The sequence below is a fragment of the Balaenoptera borealis genome, assembly GCF_965194805.1.
Source record: "Balaenoptera borealis genome assembly, chromosome: 4".
Classification (NCBI taxonomy): domain Eukaryota; kingdom Metazoa; phylum Chordata; class Mammalia; order Artiodactyla; family Balaenopteridae; genus Balaenoptera; species Balaenoptera borealis.
In genome coordinates this window covers 129,361,295-129,377,309 of record NC_138861.1, presented here as the reverse complement: position 1 = coordinate 129,377,309, position 16,015 = coordinate 129,361,295, and the positions used below count along the sequence as shown (strand labels likewise).

The 16,015-nt window shown below is 36.8% G+C and overlaps 2 protein-coding genes and 2 long non-coding RNA genes across 23 annotated transcripts in view; 2 read left to right on the top strand and 2 right to left on the bottom strand.

Moving 5' to 3' along the window:
• LOC309627593 (uncharacterized protein) overlaps positions 1–11,905 on the bottom strand; it is a gene marked incomplete at its 5' end in the record, with an annotated part of 46,368 nt that extends 34,463 nt beyond the window's left edge. The window contains one exon of the mRNA XM_082389724.1: positions 11,686–11,905. Coding sequence (XP_082245850.1) covers positions 11,686–11,905 — 220 coding nt within the window. The remainder of the gene's footprint in view (positions 1–11,685) is intronic.
• Positions 1–16,015, bottom strand: part of LOC309627634 — a 1,075,643-nt gene that overhangs the window by 920,734 nt on the left and 138,894 nt on the right. The window lies entirely within an intron of this gene.
• The window catches only part of LOC309627625, a 308,607-nt gene that overhangs the window by 231,451 nt on the left and 61,141 nt on the right, over positions 1–16,015 (top strand). The gene's annotated exons all lie outside the window — the stretch shown is intronic.
• Positions 11,842–16,015, top strand: part of MAD2L1 (mitotic arrest deficient 2 like 1) — a 46,810-nt gene continuing 42,636 nt past the window's right edge. For all 20 annotated transcript variants that reach the window (XM_082389713.1, XM_082389703.1, XM_082389711.1 and 17 more), the window contains exons 1-4: positions 11,842–11,976; positions 12,776–12,922; positions 14,242–14,362; positions 15,354–15,457. In XM_082389713.1, coding sequence (XP_082245839.1) covers positions 11,904–11,976; positions 12,776–12,922; positions 14,242–14,362; positions 15,354–15,457 — 445 coding nt within the window. In that variant the 5' untranslated portion in view covers positions 11,842–11,903. The remainder of the gene's footprint in view (positions 11,977–12,775; positions 12,923–14,241; positions 14,363–15,353; positions 15,458–16,015) is intronic.

Genomic DNA, 16,015 nt, shown 5'->3' with positions numbered 1-16,015 from the left:
CTTGCCTATCTCTGCCTCCCCCACTTCCCTATCTTGCCTCTTCCTCCACTGAGAACTAAAAATTATTGCAATACTGTGATTTATAGAAAATTTATGTATTTGGTCATCCAGATGACCAAATATATATGAGAAATATATATATATACAAGCATACATATACAATGGCCAAATATATATATATATATAATGATAAATATTTGGTCTTCATCCACAGTTCCTGGCTCCCAAAGCCCTTGAAATTTCCTGATCAATAAGGGCAAAAAAGATAATATTTGGTCTCTTGCCTTCAGTTCCAGAAAAAGCTCCAGGGAAGGTGACTTTTGGGTCCCACCCAAAGGACGGGGGCTGGTCGCCAGGAAAACCAACTCTGTGATTAGAGGGTTAGAACTTTCAGTCCCACCCCCTGATTTCCTGGGGCGAGGGGTTGGAGGTTGAATGAATCACCATTGGCCAATGATTTAGTCAATCATGACTATGTAATGAAGCCTCCATAAAAACCCAAAAGGACAGCTTTTATCCTTTTTCAGGGATCTTCCATGTAGGGAAACCAGAACACCTCATGTGCCACACTGCCAGGCTCCCCGCTCCAAGAGGACAGAAGCTCCTTTGTTCAGGACCTCACCCTATGTATCTCTTCATCTGGCTATTTATTCATATCCTTTAATACTCTTTTATAATAAGTTTGTAATTAGTGAGTAAATAAGCTTTCCTGAGTTCTATGAGCCGTTTTAGCAAATTATTCGAAACCGAGGAGGAGGATGTGGGAACCTCGGGTTTGTAGCCAGTAGGTCAGCAACACAGGTAACCAACCTGGGCTTGAAACTGGTGTCTGAAGTGGAGGGTGGTCTTGTGGGACTGAGAACTTTACCTGTGGAATCTGATTCTATTTCTGGGTAGAATCAGATCGTGTCAGAATTGAGTTGAATTCTCGGACACTGCTGGCATCAGAGAATTGCTTGCTGCTGTACAAAAGCCTACACACACACACACACACACACACGCTGGAATTGGGTCCATGAACCCTTTGCAATTACCCTCAATGTTTCATTAAAAATAAAAATTTCTATACTCTCACCTCTTCTTTCTTGTATATTTTCATTTCCCAAGAAACTGTCTCTTTTAAGGCTTATTCTCCACTTAGGTCCTCGATGCCACTGTTTTCTGTGGCTTCTGGCTCTATTAGTTACACCTTTCCAACTTCCAACTTCAGTTTTTATATTTCTTCTGGCCCTCTTTCCTCTATATTCCTAAAAATAAAATTCCCAAGATCCAGCAGTTGTTCATGTTATTTCCCCCACTCTCCAAGCCTCTAACTCACAAAACTTTTGCTTCTATCTCATTATCCCTCACTTCCAAACTCCTTGCAAAAGACTTCCATCCCCTCTCCATGCCCCAAATTGCCCCAAATTGCTTCCTCTTAGTTCACCAAAGATCTCTTGAGTGCAAAATCAAATGATGTTTTCCCAGTCATTCTTAGTTGTACTGAATTGCGTACCGAACTACTAAAATATTTTCCCACCCAACTCAGATACACTAAGTAGGTTTTTACGACATTCATTTCATGATTTGCCTCCTACTTCTCCATTTCTTCTGAGTTTCCTTCGTTGTATCTTCTTCCACCATGTGACATTTTATTAGTTACTACCCCCAATTCCTTCCCTGAGTCTTTTCCTGACCCAAACTCACTTGAACTCACCCAAACTCATCTCCATGTATACAATTCCACTATGACCTCTAAGATACCACACTTTATTCTTCAGAGTTCAAACACATGAACACATTTTCAAAATGTCTCTCAGATTTGTCATCCCTTCACATTTTTATTGTACTGGACATCCTCACTTCCTTCTGTCGGAACTATCCACAGAGTTGGCAAGCTGAGCAGAAGCCTGGATTTCAATCACCAGTCTGTTCCTTAGCCAGAGCATTTGTATAGTACACAAAATAAAAAACCATTTCTGCTGTTGCAGTCCTACGCAGGGTACCCTTTTTAGCTGCCCGCTCTTAACCTGAAGAGACAGTACTTCACACTGGGCCCCACCTCTTGTCTTTCTTCCTCCACTTCTGGCCTCTTTCCCTTGCTCCAACCCCTATCCTAAGCCCAGGGTCTTCTCTCTATGCTGAAACCTATGTTTCCATTAGGTTTCCAGCCATTTGGCTTCATTGTGTTCCATTGCTGGATGAGTTCCAGGAGTTTCACATCAAAAATGGAGGGAAGGACAGGGCATAAGGACCCCTCAAGCTAGATTATTGAAAATCTAGTCAGACCTTCCACACTTTCAGGATTCATATCCTGCTATCATCTAGATGGCCTGGACCTTGGATAAATTAATCCAACCTCCTTCTGCAACTTAGTTTCCTCCATTGTAAAAAATGCAGGTAATAATAGTACGTAATTCATGGGCCTGTGAAGGGGTTAAATACATTGATTCACATAAAGCACTTAGAAGAGCGCCTGGCAGAAAATAAGTGCTCAATTAATGGTAGTTAGCATTATCATTACTTCTTCTTTGTCATAATGTTAAGAGAGCGTCTGTCCCAATCTCTGCCTTAAATTGCTTTACCTAAGGACTCCTTTAGTTATCCTAGACTAAACAAGTACCAGACAAGTACCAGGAGAGTTGCATGGGAAAGTGGAGGAAAAGCTACCTAGATAATAATAATAATAACTAATAATAACAATAATATAACAATAACAAGAATAATATATTAATAGTAAATCAAAGCTTCACTTGCATTATCTAAAGGAATCCTTACAGAAAATTTATGTGGCAAGTACTATTATTACCTCCGTTTTACAGATAAGGGAAAAAATTCTTAATTTTTCTTAAATTGTCCAGATAGTCTGCCTCTAAAAAGTTTCTAGAACATGCTATTTTGGCATCCCTTTCTTGCACATTTGCCTAAGAACTCTGCTTCTGATAGATTGCTTGGAGATTCCTGCTTCTTTAAGCAATGCCATGACACTCCACCTCCATGCTACCAGTAGTAAAGCTCTTTCTCTTCTGATCCAAATGGACTTCTACCACATAAGAATTTGTTGAAACTCTGAAGAGGGTTTTTATTCCATGCCTTCAGCAGACTTAAGTGGAAAATGAATGAATGGGATTCAAAAGTCTGGGGCACTCTTTCTCAATAAAGATAATGTATTTTCCTCATAGGATTGCTCTGGCAGAAGCCAGCAAGGAGAACGAAAACTCAAATTTCTATACAGGCATGCAAGTTGGCCAACCTAGCTACATCCATTCCATGTCTGCCTGGGAGAGGGGACGAGTAAAGACCATGACCATCCCCAACTCCAGGTGACATATCCTTCAGCCAACAGGGTTTCTGCATACATTCCCAAAACCAATTATTTCCAAAGTGGGATGTGTGCACAAAACAATTCACTGGGTACAGGAAGAAATGTAGAATTCCCACTTATATTGACTCTTTAAGAAGATAAACTAAGCTGTACTAAAATGTAACAAGTGGATTGACACTGACACCCTCACAGTCCGCAGGACAGAAAGTCACAGGTCACGACTAGTATCCCCAAAGAAATGAAAGTCACCCGTTGCAAATGTAATGGCTCTTTCTCTGTGCAGCTAACAGTTGGTACTGTGCTATCTAACAAGAATTTCAGAAAAATTAACATTCATGTTCTTTCAGAGAAAAAGTGACTTTTAAAATGAAAAATTTTTTTCAAGACACTCAAGCTACTGAGAGAGCATGTCTGTGTCAATTATTTTTTTAAAAAAAACTTCATCTGAACATTGAAAAACTTGGAAACAAGTTTTTCTAATCTATTTATAATATTTCTAAATTACAAATTAGTTCCAAGGGCAATTAAAAGATAAAAACAATTAGTTCAATTAGTTCCAAACTAATAGAAAGGTGCTGTGTTTTCATAGTTTTAAGGAATGGACCAAAACTGCTTAAACCTTCGTTTTAGACCCATTTTTAAAAATTATAACAACACTTTTTAGTTTGTAAGAACATCTAATTGGCACCAGGAAAATGGGGAATTTAATAATAACTTTTCAAGGCTTTGCATAATTGCTAAATACAGGTAAATAAAAATAAGAAGTTAACAATGAACTCTCATTAGGATCTTCATATCGTTGTGATGTAACTTTTTTAGCTCTGATGGTCAAAAAAACAAAAACTCAGAAAACAAATCAAAAAATCCAAGTATTAAATTAAGCTGAAGTATCTGACTTTTAAATCACTCTTCACAAATAATTAAACCAAGATTTTTAAGAATAAGGAAGCATATTAACCAGAGGCAAAGAATATACAAATCAATTTTCACTGCAAAGTAAAGGAGCTGCTACAGTGGAGGATTACGGGACTGAATGTCAATATTATGACATAGTATGAGTGTGTTTCATGTTTGGTAATAGCAATCATTGTTGCTTTTGTTGTGGTCATCCATGTACAATGCTTGGTGTCAGTCTATTTATCTCTTGTAAAAATAAAATACAGTGTGTGTGTGTGAAAAAAAAAATTATTACAGGATAATGGCTATAATTCCCTGTGCTATACAATATAGCATTGCTGCTTATCTATTTTACATATAGTAATTTTTATCTCTTAATGCCATACCCCTAACATATCCCTCTCCTCTTCCCCTCCTCACTAGTAACCACTAGTTTGTTTTCTATATCTGTGAGTCTGTTTTTGTTTTGCTATAAACAACAAAAATAAAAACAAATTTAAAAAATGAAAAAAAAAATAAGGAAGCATATTAACCATGTAAGTCTTAATACAGTTAATATATTTAGTGAAAGTAAAATTATTTTTTAGTGATACAAGAATCATTTTTTAAAATAAGTATTTCTTTATCTCATCTTTCTTAATTTCCTACATACATATACATACACACACACACATATACACACACTATACCTAATACTGTGGAAAATGTCTATAATTTAGAGATAAATAAACCTATATTGGCGTGTATTCATTATCTTCTCTGTTACTGATGAAATACACTATTTTAAACAAGATCTTTGAGAAAGAGAAGAGGAAGGTACATTTACACTTCCAAAGTCCTTTGAATAATCTTCCTTCAAGTTCCAGTCTCCCAGAAGGCACAGGCAAGTGTACTTGGGGCCTTAAGTTCTTCCCACTCTCCTGATCTTTTTCCTAAGGCAGGCAGCCATCCTAGGAATAGCAACACATAACTTCTTAATTCCCTAAGATGTTCAACTTCTGTGTTAACAGTAGCATTTTTGGCTGCTCTTGAGAAGTAAATATCATAATTTCTTATTATTTTAAAGGAGATTAAAGGTAACTCAAAATTAATAAGAATCTTAATGTATAATTCCCAAAACAAAAAGAAATCTATCTTATTAATAATTTTTTAGTTATACAAACTCATAGCCACACATTACTTTTAATAACAAAATTCTGTGAATAAATTTTAAAAACATCTAAATTTATGTAAACTAAAATGCTACAGTCCATTGTTTCACATACTAGAGTCTGCAAGAATATTCTTGGAGATATACTAATTAAATGAAACCTGATTTCAGGTTTTCTTTTGTTCTGATAATGGCGTAACACAGGTTTAAAGAGGTATATACTGGATAACCCAAACAACTGCCTTAAAACAAAACTGCAATCTATTTTGGAGTTAAATGTTACCATCTATATTTACAACCATATTGGGACTAAGCAATCATAAAAAGACATGATTTAATATTTAATCCACTTGATCTCCAACATTAAACCAAAAACTGTGGAATTCAGTAAGCCTTTTTGCTGTTAGTTGATGTTAAACAGGTTATACACATCATTCAAGAATTAAAAACACTGTCATAGCCAATTTATATGTAGAAAACCTCAGCACAAATAATAGAATTAATGTGCATGATTGATCTGTAACCTGATAAATATGGCTTGACTACTGTATTGTTTGAATGAGCTATAAACACAATGCAAGTTATAAGAAAATTGTTTCAGTTGAAAAAGCCAAGTTTATCTAAATAGAAAAATATAAACGAATTTAAAGTAAAGTGATTTTCATGTTCTCACAAAGCTTTTTTTTCCCCATAAATGTTTTATAAAATGGTACTAACAAATATTTGAGAAAGACCCAACTTTATGGCTTATTTATTTTGTTTTGTCTATGGAATGTCTCAAAAAATACTTTTCCACTTACTCAAATAACATCTTAGTTGCATTATTAGTTGGTAGATTCAGCAGAACTAATTCACCTATATTTACATATTAAGCAATAGTAAAAATGACTCTCACCTACAAAAGATTCAGAAGTAACAAGCTTAAAATGTACTATAGGCATAAAATATTTAACCAAATTTAATATGTAATTATAAAATCATTTAATGCATTAAATCTGTTTTTATTAATTTAATTGCAACCATGGCTTTTAATTCTTCACAGAGGCTTTGTGTTGTTAGTTTCCATATCAGACACTCTGAGCTGTTTTCACTTACATTTTAAAATATACTCTGCTGTCAAAGTCAACTGATTGCAGAACCCATTCTTCATATATATATTACACACACACACACACACACACACACACACACACATATATATATATGTAAATGTTCCAAACAGTCTCTGAGGATTAAATAGGAATAAGAGTACCTACCTTTCAAGTTATGCCTTTTGGTGCCTAATCATGGTTGAGCTATGGAAGACTTCTAAGTGACTATATATTACTTATCATAATAGAATTATGATAAAATAATACAACATGGTAATAGTTTCTGATAAGAACAGCCCATGTTTTTCATTACAGGAAATTATGGAATTATTAATAAGTTTTCAATAATTTTTGTACTTTTTACTAAAGATAAAATTTTAATATCCTATGTATGCAACTGGATCGTTAAAAATGATGAATTATGCAGGTACAGAGATATATTTGTTAAGTTTATTAAGTCATTGCTTATTAATAAAATTTCATGATTCAAATTTGTTCTATCATTTTGAACATGTGGACCAACAATCAAAGAGTCCTCAGAAGGAAAGTATTTGGGGAAGATGTATCTTTAGGAGATTTACATTACACAATTTAATTCTTAAGCTTATGAAAAAATGTAAACATTCATTAGATCTACAAAATAAACCTTAAGTAAACAGAGTAGAAAATTTCTGATTTTAATTCTTGCTCTTCACATCAAATGAGAAATGATCTATATAAGAAATAGAATAATTAAGACTTATGACAGCATCCTTTCTTTTAAAGAGAGCAAATTCCCCATACTGACATAAATATCTATGTGCATAGAATTTTTAACCTAAATTTAGTGGATAAATTTAATTTAATTTTATTAAAATTATCATAAAGATAAGTATCCCTGTTTTACCCATTTTAGAACAAAATGCTCTATTTCAAGATATTGGACTCAAGAATAAAATAACACCTGGAAACGTGATGGAAAACTGTCATAAGTCTATCAGAATAATGACTCAACTACCTAAAATGTTTTCTTTTTCCAGGTAAAAACAAATATGCAACTTAAATGTAAACGTAAATAAATATGTTTTGGGGCATGTGTGTATGCATACACACTACATGTTTAAAAGAAGTGTAACAGTTCTGTAATATATTATGATCCAACATTTCATTCTGATGTGTTCCACACATACGAATACCTTAGAAATCACTAAATTCTTTTTTCCTCATTTCACTTTGAACTAAAGCACATATACATGGACTGTTTTTTAAAGGTATTCTTTTACATGTAAACAGTGCCATCTTGTGGCGTTTGAAACTATTTGCACACTGGCATAAAATTCATTAAGGACTGTAATTGCCATTTTCTTGACAAGTATACAGGTTATTGAACACCCTTAATCTAAAATCAGTTAATATTTTAAAAATAAGAGCATTTTCCAGCATGTCTTCAAATAGAAATAATTTTAAAAGAAACTAAGTCAAGAACCCTAGATTCTATTACTATAAATCTTTTACTAACCAGATATTGAATCTTAGACTATGTAGTCACTCCGGACCTCAGTTTCCTCATCTCTAAGACTGTCCAGCTAAGTTATTAGTTAACTGCCTAAAATTCCATTTGATTCTAGCTTTGGAAATTTTTATGAGTATTTCTGATTTTAGCATTCTAATATGGAATACAGGTCTGTTTATGACATACGTTTTCATACTCATCTCTTTTATAATTCTAGGTTATTTGATTATGCACTCTGCTTGAATTTTCTTCAGAAATAAATCTTAATTTATACTTCTCCCTGTCCAAATAACCTTCCCCTAAACAATACACATTAGAAAGATGTCACTGAATTGTGAATAAAAGTAAATTCAAGTAACTGAAAACAAGTTTTTAAAAAACCTTCTGTAAAGATAAGGGTGCATGCTTTAGGTAAGATGGGATCAATGTCAAACCAAGTACCCAAAAGCTAATGGGAAAGAAGTTCCACCAAAGCTTCTAGAATCATAAGTGTTACAGTGAAACAGAACAGTCTCAGAGTTGAGCAGCTCTACCTAACATCCTGAGAGCTTTGACCAACTCTACTGTATATGGCAGGCTTGCCACCTTGGATTCTGTACTACCATTTCATTCTTCCTCCATATCAGTCATCAAAACTCAATTCTTTTTTCAAAACGTCTTGCTCTGATGTATACTTTATTACTTAAACTCTGGCATCCATCTAGTCCAGGAACTCAACCTCCTAGGTCTGCATTACTAAAACTGCCATCATAGTTTACTGCTTTTCAAAGAGTGATTTAAGAACTTGCATCAGAATCATTTGGGATGCTGGTTAAATCATGTCATCTCCTAGACTCCAGAAAGTAGACCGGCACTGTCCAATAGAAAGATGACAAAAGTCATCTATGTAATTGTCAATGTTCTGGTAGACAGATTAAAAAACTAAAAAGAAACAAGTAAAATTATTTTAATAATATATTTTATTTAATCCAATGCATGTAGAGTATCATTGCAATAATGTAATCAATTACAAAAAAAAATCAATATACTTTACATTCTTTTTTTATACGAAGTCTTAGAAATCTGGTACTTTATACTTGTAGCATGTCTCAATTCACACCAGCACACTTCAAGTTCTTAAGTCACATGTGACTAGTGTCTATGGTACTGAACTGAACCAGACTGAAAGGAGGAACAGAAGCCAGGAATCCACACAGTTTGCAAAATACCCAAGTCATTCTTTCACATGCTCAAGTTTGAGAACCACCACTCTAGATGGTCCACTACACAATCTAGTCTACTACCATTACTGAATTTACACTTGAAAAAAAACACCCCTTTAATTACAACAATCCTAAGAATTTAGAAATCCTTGTACATCTAGTTCAATCAACTCAAATAGGTATTGGTATTCAAAGCTCCCTAAAAGTGGCCTTACCGCATCCATTCAACCTGCTCTCCAACTGGAAAACATTTTGGGTTCTTCCATGAAGTTTTCCTAGGCAAATATTCAAATATTCATTTAACAAATATTTGTGGGGCACCCAATAAATGTCATCATGAATCCTCTGCCAAAACAGGAAGATACAAAAGATACCTTTAAATAACGATAATGTAACTGTTTCATTGCAACAGTGAAAGCAGTGCTCTGAAATAGCACTATGGGATGCTATGAGAGTGCATAAGAGCAGAACCTTATACTCTGAGGGGTTAAAGAAAATTTCTTTAATGCAGTAACATTTAAGTTTAAAAAGTATGAACATAATCAGAAATTTGAACAGATAAAACTCAATTTCTGGGCAGAGGAAAGCACCTTACAAAAAGCTCTGAGTTTGAAACGTTACTAAAGGAGTAGGCAGGTTAGGATAGTAACCTGAAAGGAGGCTGCCAGGTAGGCAGAAGCCAGATAAGATCAAATTTATGAGCCTCCAACTGTTTTTAAGTATGCATATTTAAACAAAACTAGATTACAAATCCTCAAAAAGCACAGACCATGCTTTCTAAGCCTTAATTATTTCTTAGAACACAAAGAAAGTATTAAGACTAGAACACAAAGAAAGTATTAACAAATACTTCCTCTATTTATGGAAATCTTATATATTTTGCCAGCCTTTTGGAATCTCCAAAATTATACTAACAATTATTTGCATCTCCTATATTATTATGAAACCGAAGGAAGTCTTTCCTGAAGTGCTAAGTAGTAAGTTCCTTAGAAAAAGAGACAATTTATATATGAAGTAAGGTGGGCATCATGTTCTACCAGCGTGATGCCAGAATTCTGGCTCTAACCCAAAATCCTGGTGGAAGGAATGAAAAGGTGGTGACTTAAACACACGCATACACACTTGTACCACAGCGACTAAAGAATGTAAGGAAAATATTTCACTGGGTCAAGTCAGCTTATTACCTATTATACCTGTTTCACTCTTCAAACTGATCAAATTCTGATACATAACACTGTGACGAGGCAGAGTTCTGAGATGGGCCCCCAAATTTGTGGCTTCTAGGGAGCATATACTGCATAATCCCTCCCCTTGAGTGTGGCCAGACATGTCATTATGAGGCAAAATCATTTTGAAAATTAGCTTCAACAAAGAGGAAATTATCCGGCCGGGACTGACCTAATCACGTAAGCCCTTTAAAAGGACCTCCCTGAAGTCAGAGAGACTGGAAGTGTGAGAAGGCCTATGGAAGGACTACCTGGCAAAAGCACAAGACTGGCCTCTGGCCAACAGCTAGCAAGCCAATGAGAACCTCAGTCTAAGAACAAGGATATTAATTCTGCCAGGAGCCAAGGGGGTCAAAAGAGGGCCCCAGATTTTAGATGTGATCCCACCTGCAGACAGGTGCCTTTACTTCAAACTTATGAGACTACGTTGAGCACCCAGCTATGCCATGCCCCAGACTCCTGACCTAAAGACTGAGATAACAAATGGGTGTTGTTTTAAACTAATTTATGATAATTTGTTACGCAGCAATAGAAAACGAATACACTCAGGCATTGTTCTCATATAATTAAGTAACAGTACATCTGGTAGTTAAGTTTCTCAGACTTCATTTTACGAATAATTTTCCCACCTGCTTTAAGTATAAAATTGTTTCGCATCTCACATGAACGTTAGCCGTGCACTATCTCCTTAATACTTCTCATCCTAACGTTAAAAGTCATTGAATTTGTGAGTCAAAATTCACTGAAAAGCTCTTCAGTGCTGACGGGCCTTTTTGGTGAGGTGACCTTACTCCCGACCAGTCGCCTAGGGGTGGACGGGTACACAGTGCAAGCTGGCCCAGCGGCCGCAGCCTCCTGCTGCCCCCAGACTCCGCCTCGCAGGGGGGCGGGGCATAAACGTGAGCTAAGCCCAGAACAGACAAGGGATGGAAAAATGCAAGCAGTTCGTCCCTTTAACCCCTAACCCAATTTCTCAAGAAAAGCCACCCACACAGTAATCCCTCTAAAACTGTGGCTGGGCTGCCGCGCACGCAGTCGCTTTACGAATTCCCAAAGCATCTAGCAAGTTCCAGCCGCCCACTAAGGATCCCTGGGGCCACTTATGGCGCAGAGGGCGGACAGTTCATATCACTTTCAAAATATCTTTCAAACTTGGGAACTGTGCTCCTTGGTCGCTCTGTCCCCAGATCTAGGGAGCGGCCACTAAAACCTGGACCTACCATCCTCCCCCCTGGGCGCCAGGCAACCCGCCGACCACAACTACCGGTGCCCAACAGGGATCCTCCCGAGCGTAACCACTGGGAACAGCGTCACCACGCCTACCCACTGCGCCTGCGCGAACGGCCGCTCCTGCGAAGGCCCGGAGATCCTGCGGGACCCCGCTGCGTAGGGCGGGGCCTAAAAGCTTGTCGCGCCTGCGCGAGGGGCCGGCGGCGTCCTGCGTCGTTACTTTTGAAACGAGTGGCGGGGAACTGCTCTGGAAACCCCTGGTGTTGCTGTCTGCCGGGTGGAAGCGCGTGCCTTCTTCCGTGGGCCTGGCCATGGCGCTGCAGCTCTCCCGGGAGCAAGGCATCACCCTGCGCGGGAGCGCCGAAATCGTGGCCGAGTTCTTCTGTAAGTCCTCGCGCAGGCCGTAGGGCGGGGAGAACGGAGCCCAGGCCGCCCAGCAGGCCCGCGGCTCGGCTTCCGAGGCGGGGGGAAGCCGAGTGGGCCGGAGCGGCCCCGAACCCAAGCCCTCTCAGCCCCCGCCTCCTGCCCGGCAGGAGGAATCTGGGAAGCGGCGGATGCAGGCGCCTCCTCCGGACGCGTTGCTAACGATGGAGGAGGACGCCTAGGTGCTGCTGAGGCCTGCCTCGCGGTACAGCCCCTTCGCCGGGAGCGTTTGTTTAAAGTGCAGAGCTCACCCCTCACCATCACCCCCGCGAGGTGAATCTGGTCGACGGTGATGAACTAGACTTCGGGAAGCTCCGTTCTGGACCAGGCCAGTTGTACCTTCTGATAGAATGTGGCAGAACTTGTGAGGATAAAAGGAGGAAAGAGAGAGGGGGCGAGGCTTGCCTGGGCTTTGGACTAGTCAGTCGGTTGCCTATTTTGACATCCTCTAACCATAAAATCTGAGTTTGGACTTGTTTTACAATGAAATGAAATTTGCCACTGGGAGATTAATGCAGTTTGGCATTTTTCTTTTATTGCCACATAAATGCAGGTATCACTTTCTCTCTTACTTAAAAGCAAGATTTTAAGGATTTTTAATGCCACTTTGTACCTATTCTGCTTTCAGCAAAACACACAAACACGTGTGTGTTTAGACATTTACAGCTTTACACCATTAATGAAACCATAGCCACATCTAAATATGCTTTATTTCCCGAAGTTACAAAGTGACAGTGACTTTAATATTTCTTGTTTTCAGCATTTGGCATCAACAGCATTTTATATCAGCGTGGCATATATCCATCCGAAACCTTTACTCGAGTGCAGAAATATGGACTCACCTTGCTTGTAACTACTGATCCTGAACTCATAAAATACCTAAATAATGTGGTGGAACAACTGAAAGGTAATTAACTGTTGGAAACAGTTTTGAGTTTTGCAGGCCTTCTATGATCCACATTTTCTAGCATCTTGGTGCTCATTTTTCAGCTCTGTACATGGTGGTGTAAAGCACACTACCACCCCATAGTGAATCAACTGGGAGGAAGAAAATAGCATATAAATTGAAAGACGTCCCACCCTTCCTCCACCACACTTTGAGTAGGCTGAATATTTTAATGTTAGAAATCTGATATGGCTTAAGGAAACAATCTCCGTTAACGGAGTTTATGTGACCAGATGGAACATGTTTGAATTTTACTATTATGATGGTGTTGATTATCTGAGAAAAAAATCCACTAAATATATTTTTTTGTAGCTGCTTGCAGTCTAAAACCATCCTTATATTAAGATGAAGGAACTAAAACTGAATTCAACCTGGGGGACTAAACTTAAAAAAGAAGAACTACTAAATAACAGAGCGCTCGTTAGAATTTTCTTATTTTCACCTATTTCCATTTGTCCTTTTTTTTTAAATCCTGCCTGAGTCAGTAGCCTTTTCTATCTGAACACTCATTTTTTCCTTTTAGCTCAAGAAGTTGCAGTATTGTTGGATCAATATTTGTTCTCCATCTATTCCTTTTCTTTCTTTTTCTAGAATTCCTATAAGTTTCTCTCCACTTAGGAGTCCCATTTCTGATTTTTCTGTGTTGTGGGATATTTTTCCCTATCTACCCATTTGACCTTCCAAATTACTAGTTCTAAAAAGCACTACAGCTGTCATCTTTTTTTTCCCTTTTTAATTTTAAAATTCATGAATCTTTTTTTTTGTTGTTTTAAGTAACTTCATTTTTTAAATTACATCATTGTATTTTCATTAACTTCAGGGCTAAATCACCCATAGTCATTCATAGGGCTGCACTCGGATTATTTGGTGTGGAATCTCTTAGAACTAAACTCAAACCCTCCCTGACTGAGTCAAATTTTCCTATTTTATGCTTTCATTGTACCATATTTTGCACCTGCAGAGCAGTTACCACAATTTTAATTTCACGTTAATTGGTGCAGTGATTAGGTTAATGTTATCTTCTACACTCTTGCCTTGGATTAGGATGGAAGTACCGAATGTTTACGATCCTATCCTCAGCACCCAGTGCTATACCTGGTATAAATACTGAGAATTTGAAAACAGGAGCTAGGTTATTGATGGGGCAAGTTTTCTGTATAATTTGGAGGAGATCCAAAATAGCAGTGGTAGAAATTTGCTGAGGTTAGGAAGTGGGACCCGAGAAAAGAGTTGCTTTGTAATTCAGTGAACCAAAAAAGATGCCTTGTTATGTATTACAGAATGGTTATACAAGTGTACAGTGCAGAAATTGGTGGTAGTCATCTCAAATATTGAAAGTGGTGAGGTCCTTGAAAGATGGCAATTTGATATTGAGTGCGACAAGACTGCAAAAGATAACAGGTAAGTAGGAATTTAAATTATTTCCACTTTCATATGCTTGTTCTAAAACTTGTTTTCTTTACAAAATGAGTTCTAATTATATTGAACAAGTTTCATATAAGGTATAGTTTTTTCTAGGATGTTTAATTTGATCTTCAGTCTCCTGTGGAAAAGAATTGTGCTTACTTTAGCATGTCATTGACTTGTATAGTATTGCCTTTAGTCTAAATTGGTGAATTTCAAATTGTAGTATTTATGGTGGTATATGCAAAATGCCATACAATATACTAGGTGGCCCATTTTATGAATTGTTTAAAGGTACTTTTAAGCATAAGGGATTATCCTAGACTCTCCCAGCTTAAGATGCAGCTCTACTGTATTTCACTTAATGCCACAAATTTCCTAAGACACTTCATAAACTCTGAAGTTTCCAGACTACCTGAATGGGAAATGCCCATCATTATATGCTAATGACTAGCATTGTCCTAGGCATACTCACCTGTAAATTCAGAACCATTTCTCATAATGAAATGTAGTTTGCTTCTGAAGCCTTTGGTCTCTTTTAGGAAATGTTTAGCTTATAAAAATAATTTGATATACAATTTAATATCTTATTTGAGACAACAGGGAATTAGACATTTAGGCGTTACTAAAAATGCCAAAATGATTATACCAATTAAATATTTTAGATACCACTGTTATTTTTTTTTTTAAGAGGTACTGAAGTTTTCCTAACTTGAAGCACTTGGCAAATTTTCTGGTCATCTGATACAAAATGACCTGATCCTAAGACCAACCCTAAAAAATGATTGGAAGGATAAATGAAATAATAAAAATACATACTATGCTTACTGTGGTATTATGGATCCTAATGATGTACTCATTTTCTAAAAAACTCCTTTTTAATGTATTACTTATTTGATTTTGGAATCATTTAATTAGATAAATAATCTTACAAATGTTTAAAATAACTCGTTAAAACTTAAATTAATTGATTTGGTTTCTTTGGTAGTGCACCCAGAGAAAAGTCTCAGAAAGCTATCCAAGATGAAATCCGCTCAGTGATCAGACAGATCACAGCTACAGTGACATTTCTGCCACTGTTGGAAGTTTCTTGTAAGTATTATACAACGTCACATTGCCTTAAATTTGTTGGGGAAAAGACTAAGCTACTATTTTAAGAATTACCCCTTTATTAAATTTTTTCTTAATTATCAATATCATGTAATAAAAATGGGAAAGCATTATAAAGGAAAAGTAATGTTATATGCATTCTGGAAAATTTGGAAATGCTGAAAAGGAAAGGAATGAAAGTATTCCACAATACTCACTCTTGAATGTTTTGATGTAATTTCTTTCATTATCTTCATTTCTTACACACTTTTATGTATTGATATATATTTAAGACTATAGCTATAATTGTGTCTTGCTTTTCTATCTTCCTTACTCCTTCAAACATCAGATATGTCCTGAAAACCTACTATATGTCACACTCTGTTCTAGGCACTAGGATACATCAGTCACAGAACCAAGATGTTAGCTTTACTGTAGGTCACATTCATGCTATCCCATGTGATTCATTATATACTTTCTACAAATATTTTTAACGGTTTTTTCTTTAAAGAAAAAAAAAACTTGAATTTTTCATAAGATAAAGTGAAAGGAGTGCAATAT